A 15,286-nucleotide genomic window follows, 5' to 3' on the forward strand; every position below is an offset into this window, starting at 1 on the left:
AATTAAAATATTGGCATTTAATGTATGATTGTATGTTTCTATCTAGAAATAAATACAATATAACAAAAGCTGAAGTAAGTTTTATACTTCAATCATCATATCCCTAGATTTATTATTCCGGAGTGAAAATTGGAACTTGCTATGATCTGTCTATTGTGGTTGAGGGAAATATCAGGGACAGAAATTTATAAGATTTGAACTGAGCTACTTCAAATGTTGATCTGGTAGAGTTGGAAGAGGAAAAGGCAGCTATGACTTCCTTACTGGTTGGTTCCTTTGCTCCCACCCTAAAATGATTTGGTCATTGTTTTGGCTTTGTTGAAAAAAATTAAAAACCTACTAATTTATTTCAGAAAGTTGTGTTAGAAATAGTAAAACATGGAAGCTATTATTATGGATGACAGTTTCTTTGCTATGGCTCTTAGTAGCTTCTAGTTACTCTGATACATATCCATGTACCATACAGAAAAGTATAAATGTCAGTTGTATTTGTCTTTGTAAATAAACGGAGATTGAAACACCCGAATTCTCCTGTGATGTTACTTTTATCTGTTTTGTTCTGTCTATAATATAATATTCCAGGGAAGGTTTGGGTATATAAGGAGTATTGATTTCTTAATGCATGGATTTGCATAAAAACCTTGGCATTTGTAGTGGTGCAGACCAAAAGGGAGGTTATTTTCAGGAATTCAGTATTCCCCTTTTCCATCCAGTGGAGGTGGGTGAGGAGGAAAACTTAATGTATGCTCTTACATTCTTTTATAGCTTCCTCCTCAAGTGATTTTAGTATCTCTCTCCTCTTGTCCTGGTCACCTGCCAAGGCAAAAGCATAGGCCAACAGTGCCTTGGTGTAGACATGGCTGCCATGAGCCTCTTCCTGTGTTGTCTTCCAGGCTGACTCCAGGCACAACAGGGCATTGTGGACAACAGGGTGCTGTGAAGGGAGAACAATGGGTATACTGAGTGAAAAGGGGTCTTAGCAGGTCCTGGAATAAATATAAAGACCACAGGATAAGTGATATCAGTGCTTTTCAAATCCATTCATCTCTCTATACATTTCCTGACCATCTTTTTAGAAATCATTCTTTATAGTGGTAAAAAACACATAACCTAATAGAAATCATTCTTTTTTTTTAAAAAAAAAATTACTTTCTAATTAAAATGTAAACTGATAAGGGCAGGGCTAGAGCCCTTGTGTTTCAGGATGAGCTCTGGCACATAGTCCAGGTCTTTACTGAATAAGTGAATCCTCCTTGATGAATTGATTAAAGTCCCTATTGTTTTGTCAAATCCATCAGCATCATGAAGAAGGAAAGCTGTCACTTCGCTTTTAGAGGAGCATTATTATAACCATAGGTCAATGGATTCATAGCAATCTGGGAAACTGAGGACATAATGTGGTGCCTACAGTGACTGGGAGAGGAATCTCCAGAAGGGCAATGGTGATATAAGTAGAGAGGGTCACTTCATCTTCTACTCCACCCTGTAAGTATAAGAGAGAGAAAGAGAGATTATTTCTACTTCAGAAAACCCTTTGAAGATATCCACTATCCTCCTGGTCAGTCCTTTCACTTGCATGGTTCCTTGGAAGTTCTCATCTATATCCATCCCTACTCCCAGCCAAGATTCATTTCTTTTTCCTCATGTGGGTTTATTTCCCCACCCTATTGCCCTCTCATACTCCCCAGTCCTTTCCTTCAGGAATTCCCATGTGCTTTCTTCTTATGTACCTTCACCCTTGGACAAATTGCCATGGATTAGTGAGATCAGGAGGCTCAGAACTAGCTTACAAAAGCAGTCACCTTAATGGCATTGTTGAGCAGTGACCCAGAACTCTTGAAACAGCCATCGTTCTTCTGCTTGTTGGAGAGCCAGGTAAGGGCTTGGGTAATGTGTGTTTCATCGATGAAGATGAAAGCTCGAGCCTGAGCAAGAGACTTGAGCACAAAGGCTGTAAGCCTGATGGAGGAAGAAGAGTGGGGGGATGAGGCCACTTGTTTTCGTGTAGCACCTTTACATGCACAGGCTTCGTGGGGACCGCTCAGCACTCATGGAGTCAGTATGAGGAGCTCTGAGTGCTTAGAGCTGGAGAATCTCTCTTTGTTACTCCAGGACACTGTTCACTGTCTTTGGGCTCTATCTGCTGTCAATTCACTATCGAGTGGTTTCAAATGATCCTTACTTTCTTGTTCACTTTCTCATTGCTTCACAGATTCAGGCTCCATCTTCCTTTTTCAGGTGGTTGACTAAAACATGTGCGTGCTCATGCTAGGTTTTCTCCCTTTCATGGATTTTCTATTGTAGATTAGAAAAACCGTCTCTTTTGCAGCTCCTGCTATATGAATCAACCTCTTGGCAATGTTTTCTGCCTCAAAAAATTAAATACTCTCCCTCCACACCTTCCTTCCACCAATCTCCTTTTCATTTATTACCTCTTATTTGCCTGTGTGTTTTGTCTTAGAGTGTGAAGAATGGCTGTAGCCTTTCTAGTCTCAGTTTCTACCATCTCTGGATGCTGGAAAATAACTTAAAGTGCCAGATTTTTTACTTATGATGAGTCTTAGACATGAAAAAGAATAGTTTACAGTGTTGAATCCAAAAGGCATTTCTCAGTCAAGGCAGATAAACTTTGAGATGAGTCTCACTTCTGCCACTAATTATTTGTGCAACCTGATGATGCTTACTAAATAATACTAGGCATAAGTTTCTACCTCTATAACATGAGGTTCATAATATGTAATTTGTAGAGTTTCCATGAGGAATAAGAAGTGTAATGCTTGTACAAAGTCTGTCATATGGGACCCTTTTCTTACCACGTGTTGCCTTTCTTCTTGCCATGTTGGTCCCCAAAGGCACTATAGGAGCCATCTCTGTGTTTGTAGTTCAGCTGCCTCTGATAACCTGGAACAGAAGGTTCAGATGGCCCATGAAGTACCAGTGACACAGCAGAGAAAGAGAAGTTTCCCAAATGTGCAAGCAGATGCCAGAGAAGCCAGAGGTCACTGACATGCCTTAGATTCTCGGGCATGCAGGACCCACCAATAACACTGCTTTTCTTGCCCAGTGAATGTGAAACCTATTTGTGGAGAGAATATTTACCATAACAAAGTGAAGTTTCTGTCTTTTACTCACCAGCATTGAGATAACCAATGGCCTTGGACTTGATCTCCTGAGTCAGCTGATGGGTTTCATTCAGATATTTGAGTACATAGATATTAGGAGCAAAGAGGACCATGTTCTGTTCTCCACAGCCATAGGGCATCTGGAGGAGATTTTGAGTGTTTTTTATGGCAGAACCTAGTATGTCACCTGGAAATGAAAGATGAGAAGTCAGAACCACTATAACTGGCTAGTATCATTAAAGACATTCATATTAGAGTCACATCTGAAAGATAGCTGACTTGAAGGAATTATAACTAGAATGGAGGGTCAGGTCTGCTGGAAACCAAAGAGAAATTGAGGGAAGAAATAGAGATATGAGAAAGAAGTTGAAAAGCTAAAATGCAGTTAAAAGTAATATTTGAAAAAAAGCTGAGGGGTGGTGGTTGTACCAAGTTCTTCAGAGGCCAAGTGACTCACCCAAAACGGAGAAAGAGGCTCTGGCTGATTCTTCCACTACTTTTGATGGGAGTTTCAGAGACAATTTTTCAGATACTCCGACATCTAGGTAAACAAACAAATCAGACCCAAGAGGATTTATCAATGATGTCTGCTTTTCTGAAAAGTCCAGGGCCAGTGGTTTTAGGAAGGCAGGTTAAACTTGGACTTGTTACTTCCTCAGAAAATGTCCTTGATTCTAATATTCCAAATTTACATTTCCTGGTATTGAGTGGCTTTCCAAGCTATGTCTCATCATCTTTTATTATCCATTGCACTGCAGCTATCCAAAAGAAAGCTCCGCGTTTTCTGTGATATATGATTATCTACTCCTATTGAAGCCTTCTTAAAATGTTTTAAAGCCATATGAAGCTAATGCATTTTTTTTGCCTTGAGTTTTAGCTTATGTATAAGTAGACATCCAACATGTAAGAATAACTGAATGCTTAAAGTAAATATGATTCTTTACTGTTCTAGGGTACTTCTCTCAGTTGCTATGATTTCAGTAGATTTCCCTAGCTACTCAAGGATATTACTTTCAAGGAAGTCCTTGATATGAGTGTGTGTGTGGGAGGGGTGGTAGGTAGATTAGTTTGTAGTGATAAAGTCTCATGAAAGCAGAATTTACCAGAGTAAGGATATATCCTTTATTATTACTGAGTCGCTAAGAGTCAGAATAGACTTGTCGGCACCAAGAACAACAAAGTCTACTCTTGGAAATTTCAGAGATAAGCAAATCTCATTAACCTCCAGTGACTCCCTTCATACCTCTACCTTTCACACAAAAATGTTTTATGATTTTCAATAATTATAAAACAATTTTCTCCAATGTACTACATGCAAGTATGATGTTAGTTTGTCACTTTTGGTGAAATCATTTGCTTTATCTCACCTCTACTATAAGTTTCTTATCACAATAGATTTTAGTTCATGAACTTACTTTATAATGAAAAACTTTAATCAAAATTATTCATTATTTCAACAAATATGTACTGAGCAACCACTTTGTGCTAGTTATTGTTCTAGACACTGGGAATACAGTTATGAACAAGAATAGACAAGATTCCTGCCCTTGTTAAGTTTGCATTCAGTGAAAGATTTATCTTTTATGATAAATTCCTATCATATCAAATGGCTAGTTCACTGTTATGTATACAGTGGTAAAAGAACAAATAATGTCACAAAGAGGAGAGAAAAAATAATATGACAACCATATTTTCATGATTTGGTACAGTTTATGTATGAAATGTCTTTTACCATAAAAAGCTTAGATTTTACATAAGCTCTAAGATCAGAAATATATGTCCCTTCACCACATCTTCTGTATATTATTCCCATTAGCTTGATACATTTTGACTCTGACTCTTCCTAGCTATTCCTGAGGTCCCTTTTGAAGCCCTGCTTGTGCTGGATGAAGAGGTTCCTGTACTCTAAAGAAAAGAGCTACAAGTGAGGAACGAGTATGTCTCAGTTGAGTCTCGTTGTGCTGTTAATGGCTACGTTAATACAGTTAAGAACCTTGATCCTATGGCACTCAGTTTCTTTGTTTGTCTAATGGGCATGAGGTACTTGATGTCCTGGCTTTCTCATGGGAATATTGCAAAAATCAAATGAGACGATTTGTGTGAAAAAAATTTGTTGTAACTTAAAATGCTATTATCTTCTTATCACTGTTTTGAATGACTCTTACCTGAAGCACAGAGTAAGGAGTTGAAGGCATATTCCTTCTTGATTCCTTCAGGCTTGTGTGGAAAGAAGGAAAAGTCAGAGATGAGAAGGGACTGAGCATCCAAGGGAAAAAAAAATAATATGAGTTTTGAGAGGGGATCTAAAGCTTCCTTACTTGTGAGTGATGGGCTTGAGTTAGATAATTTCTAATATCTATCACAGCAGTAAAGGCCTAAAAGTATGAGATATTTGAGGAGCCTAGGTGATAGAAACAAGAATAAAAAAAGATAAGAGGAAAAAAGAGAGAGGGGTCATGGGAACAGAGGGGAGAGGTGCAAACTAAGGAAAAGAAATAGGTACAAAATATATCTAGTCCGACTTTTAGCTAATGGGAAAATAGCTAAATGGCAAGTGGAAAAACAGAACAAAACACTGACTTTATTTTAATGCATGGACTTGTCATATGCTGTGAAATATGCTGAGTTCATGTATTATCCTATTAATTCTTTTTTACCCAAAGATCAATAATAAAGTCAATAATACTACCGTTTCCTGGACTCAGTATGGCTGTCAAGCAAGTCAGGCTTACTCACCTCAACTAATAGAAGTTTGACAACTGTATCTTTCCTCCCAATTTCAGGAACCACGGCCACTTCATTACCACAGAGCTCTGAGGACTGTAGTGTTTCTGCACTCACAGAGAAATTCACATTCCCTGAAAGAAAGGACCTATAGATCAGAGCTTAGATGTCCCAGGGACTTGGTACTATTTAAGTCCCCAATATCTACAAGGTGTCCTATGTTTTGTGAGCACTTCAAAAGCTTGCTCCTTATTTAAGGGGCTGGCAAGTACAGGTACAAAAGAAGCAACAGCTGGAGTCTTCTGCTTGTGGGGCCCAAAAACGAGAACCTAATTTAAGGAACCTTCATATATTCATTATGTTTGAGTAGAGAGCGTTCCTTCAGAGAACTTTCACTCACCTAGTGATTTGGGAGTTACCAGCCAGGACACAGTTTGCCTCCCATTTGAACAGAGGCAGTAAGAATCTTGGTCTTTCTCCACTGGGATAGCCATAAAGTCAAGCGAGGCTTCCAGCTGCACACTCACCTGTAGCCCCACATGGGACAAAGCAACACATGAGATAGGAGTTTAGAAGGGTAACAAGTTGAGGTATGTGATGGGGCAAGTGAAAGAGCCTGGAGTGAATTTTGGTGTTAAAAAGACACTAGGAAGAACACTTTTGGAAAGTATGGGGGAGAAAATGACATAAGCTGCTACTATATACATTAAAAAATTATATAGACTTCATATAGAACATATATATATCTATAAATATTTTCAATATAAATATATGTATTTGTCTATTTTTTATATAGTAAGTTTTTTGGTGCCAGTAATGGAGGATAGGAAAAATCTACAACAGCATGTTGTCCTGAGGAAGTTTATCTACTGGTTTGGACTCATGAGAATTCTCCCAGCTTACTGTGGGGCTGTAGTCCAGTTGGAGTTCCTTCCTTTGTGTTTTTTTTTTTTAATCCACACACTCATGCATTCACTCAATTAAAAACATGTTGCAAGTTTTATGTATATAAGGCACTTCTAGGATATAAGTGGCTCCTGTCCTCAAGGTGTTTTTGGTTGCAGGACATAGAAGATGCCAAAAAGAAGAATTATGTTACACATGGTTAAATGTGATGAGAGTTAGAGGTTAAGAAAGTGTCATGGGAATTTAGAGGAAGACTTAGAAAACCCATGTAAAAGGATTGAACAGTACTGACTCTTATGTCATTTTTAGGCATTCAGCCTAGATTATAATAAAATATTTTTGAAAACTTTAGAAATGAAAGAAAATTGAGATCTGGAGTTTGCAAGCAATAGTTTCACAATCAGTGTCATATATTTTTGGGAAAAAAAATGCCAGTTATGTCCCTTCTAACTTAGAACCTGATTATTATTGTTGCGGTAATATATGCAACCAGAGTTAGGGGATAGTTCAGTGATCTGGAAGAGGTGTTATGGGCCAAGTGCAATCTTTTGTTCATGCTTAATTTGGTAAGGTCCTTACCCGGATGCATTTGGGAAGGTAGTTCAACACAGTGGCCTTGAGTGTGAAGGCTTCTCCACGGATCACAGAGTAGGGCATTGTGAGTTCCAGGAAGAAAGGCTGAAAGGCTTGGAGAGAGGCAGTTGGAGAGAGACCAAGTCCAGCACCACTGGACAGGCAGAGGGCCCCTGCCTTCCACTCAGTGATGGTATCGGGGACTGTTGCTCCTACTTCGGCCACACCTGATGAGCTGGGGAGGATGGCAATGTGAAGAACAGAAAGTAAGCAAGTGAATTGGTTATTTCCAAGATGGTAACTGATGAGTGTGACCCAATGTCATACTTTTGAGTCCTCTCAAAAAAAAAAGGTATAGAAATTAACACTGTAATCAGGGCCCAAGATGGAAAAGTAAAAGGTATTTCAATGGTTCTGTTTCCCTAACCACAGTCATGCCCCCTACACCACCTCAAAATCTGTACTACCATTAGAAATCTGACTATGGATTTGAAATTGTCATTGAACTTCCCTCTCTAAAATACCATTTGACAATTTTATAAATTATAATTCTAAAAATGGTTTATTCCCTGTAGGATTGCTTCAAGTTTGCTGTTCAATGTGTCCTTGAACGATGTTAAACATGAGAAAGCTAGATTATAATTAGTTACCATGTTAATTTTCTGGAAGTGCCAGGAATACAAATATGTCTCTAATTAGTGAGTTAATATAATTAGACCAGAGTTTTATAAATTAGCCTGGTCCTGCCTTGAAATGACAGAAATTAATTAGAAAAATAGTTGAAAATAATGAAATCATGTTTTCACATCCAAAGCAAATGCAAAAATGGAAGTTACTCACTTTACCACTACCAAGTCCCAGATCCAGGTTTCAGGGAAATAGTTTCGCACAGTCTCAGTAAATGGCTGTACCCGGAAATTTTCAATCACCTCATTATATTCCACAAAAGGAAGTGCCACTATGAATATTGCAATGGAAGAAAAGAATACACTGTTCTGAGAAAGATATTTCCATAGAATGTGACATGTATGAATATAGTCATGTGGCACATACTGACGTTTTGGTCAATGATGAACCACATATACGATGGCGGTCCCATAAGATTAGTACCATATAGCCTAGGTGTGTAGTAGGCTATACCATCTAAGTTTGTGTAATACACTCTGTGATGTTCACACAATGATGAAATCACCTAACAACACATTTCTCAGAATGTATCCCCGTCATTAAGTGACCTATGACTGTAATGTGGCTAAATATTTAGTTTTCTTGCTAAAATTAAAGTGTTAAAACAATTGCACTGGAAACAATGTGTTGAGTCACTCATTTTTTGGATGGGTAGAATCTATGTCAAAAGTAAAATGGTGAAACTAAGGGGAAAGTATGACCTAGTGAAGCTGGAACTGAAAGGAAAAATGGTGGATATCTTTTGAGTTGGGGTAGCTGGGGAGGGCTTCCAAAAAGAGGGTGTAACTTTCACCTTAGAAGGAGGCAAGAACCATAAGAATGCCCTTCAGGCAACATACCACGTGGCTGTGATAAGAATCATTTGAATAACAAATGACCAGAGCTGAACAACACCAACACTATTATTAGCAGAGAAATTCTTGCAATATTTTTCTTTCTATAGATCCATAGAATCAAACCCAATGTTTTTCTTTCTTTTTTTAAATTAAAAAACATTTTTATTGAGATATTATTGACAATGTTATGTTAGTTTCAGGTGCACAGCTTAGTGATTTGATGTTTATAAACATTACGAAACGATCATGACAATAAGTCTGGTTACCATCTGTCCCCTTATAAAGCTGTTACAATATTATTGACTATATTTCCTATGCCATATATCATATGCTCATGGCTTATTTATTTTATAACTGGAAGTTTGTATCTCTTAATCCCCTTAACCTATTTCACCCATCAGCTTCCCCTTTGGCAACCACTAATTTGTTTTCTCTATCTGAGTCTGTTTCTGCTTTGTTTTGTTTGTTAGTTTGTTTTGCTTTTTAGATTCCACATATAAGTGAAATCATATGATATTTGTCTTTCTCTGTCTGATTTATTTCACTTAGCATTATACCCTCTAGGTCCATCCACATTGTTGCAAAAGGCAAGATTTCATTCTTTTTTATGGCTAATATTCCATTGTGTATGTGTGTATGTATGTATGTATGTATATGCACAAATATATATCACATCTTATTTATTCATTCACTTATCAATGGACACTTAGCTTGTTTCCATATCTTGCTATTGTAATTAATGCTGCAATGAACACAGGGGTACATATATCTTTTGGAATTAGTGTTTTTGTTTTCTTCAGGTAAATACCCAGAAGTGGAATTGCTGGATAGTATGGTAGTTCTATTGTTAATTTTTTGAGGAACCTTGATACTGTTTTCCATAGTGGTTGCACCAATTGACATTCCCACCAACAGTGCACGAGGGTTCTCTTATCTTCACATTCCCACCAACATTTGTTATTTGTTGTCTTTTTGATAAGGCCATTCTGACATGTGTGGGGTGATATTGTATTGTGGTTTTGATTTGCATTTCCCTGATGGTTAGTGATTAGTTGAGCATCTTTTCATGTGCCTGTTGGCTGTCTGTATATCTTCTTTGGAAAAACATCTATTGAGGTCTATGCCCATTTTTTAATTGGATTGTTTATTTCTTTGATATTGACTTGCATCAGTTCTTTATATATTTTTAATATTAACTGCTTATTGGATGTATAATTTGCAAATATTTTCTCCATTCAGTAGGTTGCATTTTCATTTTTTTGATGATTTTCTTTGCTGTGCAAAAGCTTTTTAGTTTGATGTAATCCCATTTGTTTATTTTTGCTTTTGTTGCCTTTCTCTGAGGAGACATATCTGAAAAAATATTGTTAAGACCTATGTCAAAGAGCTTACTGCCCATTTTTCTTCTAGGAGTTTTATGATTTCAGGTCTTACATTCAAGTCTTTAATTTATTTTGAATTAATTTTTGTATATGGTATAATATAGTGGTTCAGTTTCATTCTTTTGCATGTAGCTGTCCAGTTTTCCTAACACTGTTATTGAAGAGACTGTCTTTTCCTCCTTGTATATTCTTGCCTCCTTTGTCATAGATTAATTGACAATATATGCATAGGTTTATTTCTCCGCTCTCTATTCTGTTTCATGGATCTATGTGTCTGTTTTTTTGCAAGTACCATACTGTTTTGATTACTATAATTTTGTAGTATAGTTTGAAATCAGGTAGCATAATACCTCCAGTTTTGTTCTTCTTTCTCAAGATTGCTTTGTTGGGGCCGGCCCTGTGGTCAAGAGGTTAAGTTCATGTGCTCTTCTTCAGTGGCCCCGGCTTCGCTGGTTTGGTCCTGGGCGTGGACCTAGTACTGCTCATCAGACCATCCTGTGGTAGCATCTCACATAGGAGAGCTAGAATGACTTACAACTAAGATATACAACTATATACTGGGGCTCTGGGGAGCAAAAAAAAAAGAGAAATATTGGCAACAGATGTTAGCTATGGGCCAATCTTCCTTGCCAAAAAAGCATTAAAAAAAGAAGATTGCTTTGGCTATTCAGAATCTCCTGTGTTCCCATATAAATTTTAGGATTCTTTGTTCCAGTTCTGTGAAAAATGCTATTGGAATTTTGATAGGTATTGCATTGGATCTGTAGATTGCTTTGGGTAGTATGGACATTTAACAACATTAATTCTTCTAATCCATGAGCATGGTATATCTTCATTTATTTGTGATATCTTCAGTCTTTCATCAATATCTTGCAGTTTTCAGAGTACAGATCTCTCACCTCCTTGGTTAAATTTATTCCTAAGGATTTTATTCTTTTTGATGCAGTTGTACATGGGATTGTTTTCTTAATTTCTCTTTCTGATAGTTTGTTATTAGTGTGTAGAAATGCAATAGATTTATGTATATTAATTTTGTATCCACAACTTTATTGAATTCATTTATTAATCTAATAGTGTTTTTTTGGTGGAGTATTTAGGGTGTTCTATATATAGTATCATGTCATCTGCAAGTAGTGACAGTTTTACATCTTCCTTTCAGATTTGGGTGCCTTTTATTTCTTTTTCTTGTCTAATTGCTGTGGCTGGGACTTCCAATATTATGTTGAATAAAAGCAGCAAGAGGGGGAATTCTTGTTTTGTTCCTGATCTTAGAGGAAAGGCTTTCATCTTGTCACTATTGAGTGTAACATTAGCTGTGGGTTTGTAATATATGGCCTTTATTATGTTGAGGTACATTCCCTCTATACCCATTTTATTGAGACTTTTTATCATAAATGTATGTTGAATTTTGTCAGATACTTTTCTGCATCTATTGAGATAATCACATGATTTCTATTCTTCATTTTGTTAATGTGGTGTATCATGTTGATTGATTTGAGGATGTTGAACTATTTTTGTATTCATGGAATAAATCCCACTCAGTCATGGTGTATGAACCTTTTAATGTACTGTTGAATTCATTTTGTAAACTTTTGTTGAGGATTTTTGGTCTATGCTCATCAGGGATATTGATTTGTAATTTTCTTTTTTTGTGGTGTCTTTGTCTGGTTTTGGTATCAGGGTAATTCTGGCTTTGTAAAATGAATTTGGAAGCATTCCTTTCTCTTCTATTTTTTGGACAGTTTGAGAAGCATAGGTATTAACTCTCCTTTAAATGTTTTGTAGAATAAACCTGTGAAATCATTTTGTCCTGGACTTTTGTTTTTGGGGAATTTTTTGATACTGATTCAATTTTATTGTGAGTAATCAGTCTATTCAGATTTCCCATTTCTTCCTGATTCAGTCTTGAAAGATTATATATTTCTAGAAATTTATCAATTTTTTCTACGTTGTCCAATTTGTTGGCATATAATTGTAGTAGTCTCACGATCCTTTGTACTTCTGTGGTATCTATTGTAACTTCTCCTTTTTCATTTCTGATTTTATTTATTTGGGCCCTCTCTCTTTTTTTCTTAATGAGTCTGTCTAAAGGTTTATCAATTTTGTTTATCTTTTCAAAGAACCAGCTCTTAGTTTCACTGATTTTTTTCCTTTTTTTTTTCAGTCTCTCTATCATTTCTTTCTGCTCTGATCTTTATTATTTGCTTCCTTCTATTAACTTCGGGCTTTATTCTTCTTTTTCTAGTTCCTTTATATGTAAGGTTAGGTGGTTTATTTGAGATTTTTCTTGTTTCCTAAGGTAGACTTATATCATTATAAACTTCCTTCTTAGAACTGCTTTTGCTGCATCCTATTGATCTTGGAACATTGTGTTTCCATTTTCATTTGTCTTAAGGTATTTTTTTATTTCATCTTTGATTTTTTCATTGACCCATTAGTTGTTTAGTAGCATGGTTTTTAGTCTCCACGTGTTTGTGTTTTTTCCAGTTTTCTTCCCATAATCAATTTTTAGTTTTATAACACTGTGGTCAAAAAAGATTCTTGATGTGATTTCAGTCTTCTTAAATTTATTGAGATTGTTTTGTGGCCTAACATGTGATCCATGCTGGAGAATGTTCCCTGTGCACTTGAAAAAAATGTATATTCTGCAGTTTTTGGATGGAATGTTCTGCCTATATCTATTAAGTTAATCCGGTCTAATGTGTCATTTAAGGCCACTGGTTCCATGTTGATTTTCTGTCTGGATGATCTAGTCATTGATGGGAGTAGAGTATTAAAGTCCCCTACTATTATTGTCAATTTCTCCCATTAAGTTTGTTAATATTTGCTTTATGTATTTAGGTGCTCCTCTGTTGGGTGAATAAATATTTACAAATGTTATATCCTCTTATTGGATTAACCCTTTTATTATTATGTAATATCTTTCTTTATCTTGTGTTACAGCCTTTGTTTTAAAATTTATTTTGTCTGATATAAGTATTGCAACTCCAGCTTTCTTTTTATTTACATTTGCATGGAATATCTTTTTCCATCCTTCCACTTGCAGTCTATGTGTGGCTTTAGATCTGAAGTGAGTCTCTTGTAAGCAGCATATAGACTTTAAAAATGGGTCTTGTTTTTTTATCCATTCAGCCATGCTACGTCTTTTAATTGGAAAATTTAGTTCATTTACATTTAATGTAATTGTTGATAGGTATGTGCTATTGCCATTCTGTTAATTCTTTTTGGCTGTCTTTGTAGTTCTTCTCTATTCCTTTCTTTTTCTCTTCCCTTGTGGTTTGATGACTTTCTTTAGTGTTATGTTTGGATTCTCTTTATTTTTTGTGTATCTACTATAGGTTTTTGGTTTCTGGTTACCATGAGGTTTGTATATATTAACCTATATATATAGCAGTCTACTTTAAGTTGATAGTTGCTTAAGTTTGACCGCATTCTAAAAACTCTACATTTTTACTCCCTCCTCCAAATTTTTGGTTTTGATGTCATATTTTACATCTTTTTATTTTGTATATCCCTTAACTAATTATTGTAGTTATAATTTTATAATATAGTTATAAATTGATTTTACTACTTTTGTCTTTCAACCTTCATACTAGCTTTATAAGTGGTTCATCCAGTACCTTTACTAAATATTTGCCTTTACCAGTGAGATTTTCTCTTTCATGTATACTCTTATTTCAAGTTATGGTCTTTACTTTTCCTCTTAAAGAAGTTCCTTTAACATTTCTCGTAAGGCTGATTTAGTGGTGATGAACTCCTTTTGCTTTTGCTTGTCTGGGAAACACTTTATCTCTCCTTCAGTTCTGAATGATAACCTTGCTGGGTAAAGTATTCTTGGTTGTAAGTGTTTTCCTTTCAGCATTTATGAATATATATTTGAATATATAATTTTGAATATATCATGTCACTCCCTTCTGGCTTGTAAAGTTTCTGCTGAAAAATCCTCTGAGAGTCTTACGGGGGGTTCCCTTGTACATAACAAGTTGTTGTTTGTTTTTCTTCTTGCTGTTTTTAAGATTATCTCTTTAACTTTTGACATTTTAATTATCTTGATGTGTCTTGTGGATCTCTTTGGGCTCATCTTGTTTGGGACTCTCTATGCTTCCTGGATGTAGATGTCTGTTTCCTTCCCCAGGTTAGGGAAGTTTTCAGCCATTATTTCTTCAAGTAAGCTTTCTGCCCCTTTCTCTCTCTCTTCTCCTTCTGGGACTTCCATAATGCAAAGGTTATTACACTTGATATTGTCCCAGTGGTCCCCTAGACTGTCTCCATTTTTCATAACTCTTTTTTCTTTTGCTGTTTTGGTTGGGTGATTTCCACTAACCTGTCTTTGAAGTTGCTGATCTGTTCTTCTGTATCATCTATTCTGCTGTTGATTCCATCTACTGCATTTTTTATTTCAGTTATTGTATTCTTGAGTTCTGATTTATTCTTTTTATATTTTCTCTTTGTTGAAGTTTTTGCTTTGTTCATTCATTCTTCTCCTGAGTTCAGTGAGCATCTTTATGACCAGTACTTTGAACTCTTTGTCTGGTAGATTGCTTATCTCTGTTTAGTTTAGTTCTTTTTATGATGTTTTGCTTTGTTCTTTGTTTGGAAAATATTTCTTTGTCTTCTCATTTTGCCTAATTCTCTGTATTTGTTTCTATGTATCAGCTAAATCATTTACCTATCCTGGTCGGGAAAGTGTGGCCTTATGTAGGAGATTTCCTGTGGGGTCCAGAAGTGCAATCTTCCCTGGTCACTTGGGCCAGGGACTCAATAGATGTCCCCTGTGTGGGCTGTGTGTGCCCTTCTGTTGTGGCAGGGCTGTGGCTGTGGTGCATTGGTGTGCGAGGCTCACTCTCAGACCAGCTGTGGGGTAGAGTCACAACTTCTGGGGCATGTTGCTGGGCTGTGCTGACCCCCTGCCCATCTGCGAGTCATGTTTGTGACTGCTGTGGCTAGTTGGCGTGCTGTCAAACACAATGTTTTGACATCTACTTTTAATTCATATAAAAAGCAAGAAAAGAAAAAAGCACGAACTTTTGAACCAAAAAGAGACAAAAGGGAAAAG

General features: G+C 36.4%; 1 protein-coding gene across 3 annotated transcripts in view; it reads right to left on the minus strand.

Annotated features, from left to right (window-relative positions):
• LOC103561498 (alpha-2-macroglobulin-like) overlaps positions 1-15,286 on the minus strand; it is a 71,931-nt gene that overhangs the window by 24,051 nt on the left and 32,594 nt on the right. For all 3 annotated transcript variants that reach the window (XM_008536142.2, XM_070620679.1, XM_008536143.2), the window contains 11 exons: positions 8,166-8,283; positions 7,332-7,560; positions 6,247-6,373; positions 5,859-5,980; positions 5,288-5,339; positions 3,580-3,663; positions 3,133-3,309; positions 2,814-2,901; positions 1,803-1,959; positions 1,409-1,483; positions 754-934 (listed from right to left, as the gene is read on the minus strand). In XM_008536142.2, coding sequence (XP_008534364.2) covers positions 754-934; positions 1,409-1,483; positions 1,803-1,959; positions 2,814-2,901; positions 3,133-3,309; positions 3,580-3,663; positions 5,288-5,339; positions 5,859-5,980; positions 6,247-6,373; positions 7,332-7,560; positions 8,166-8,283 — 1,410 coding nt within the window. The remainder of the gene's footprint in view (positions 1-753; positions 935-1,408; positions 1,484-1,802; positions 1,960-2,813; positions 2,902-3,132; positions 3,310-3,579; positions 3,664-5,287; positions 5,340-5,858; positions 5,981-6,246; positions 6,374-7,331; positions 7,561-8,165; positions 8,284-15,286) is intronic.

Source organism: Equus przewalskii, chromosome 5 (genome assembly GCF_037783145.1).
Source record: "Equus przewalskii isolate Varuska chromosome 5, EquPr2, whole genome shotgun sequence".
Classification (NCBI taxonomy): domain Eukaryota; kingdom Metazoa; phylum Chordata; class Mammalia; order Perissodactyla; family Equidae; genus Equus; species Equus przewalskii.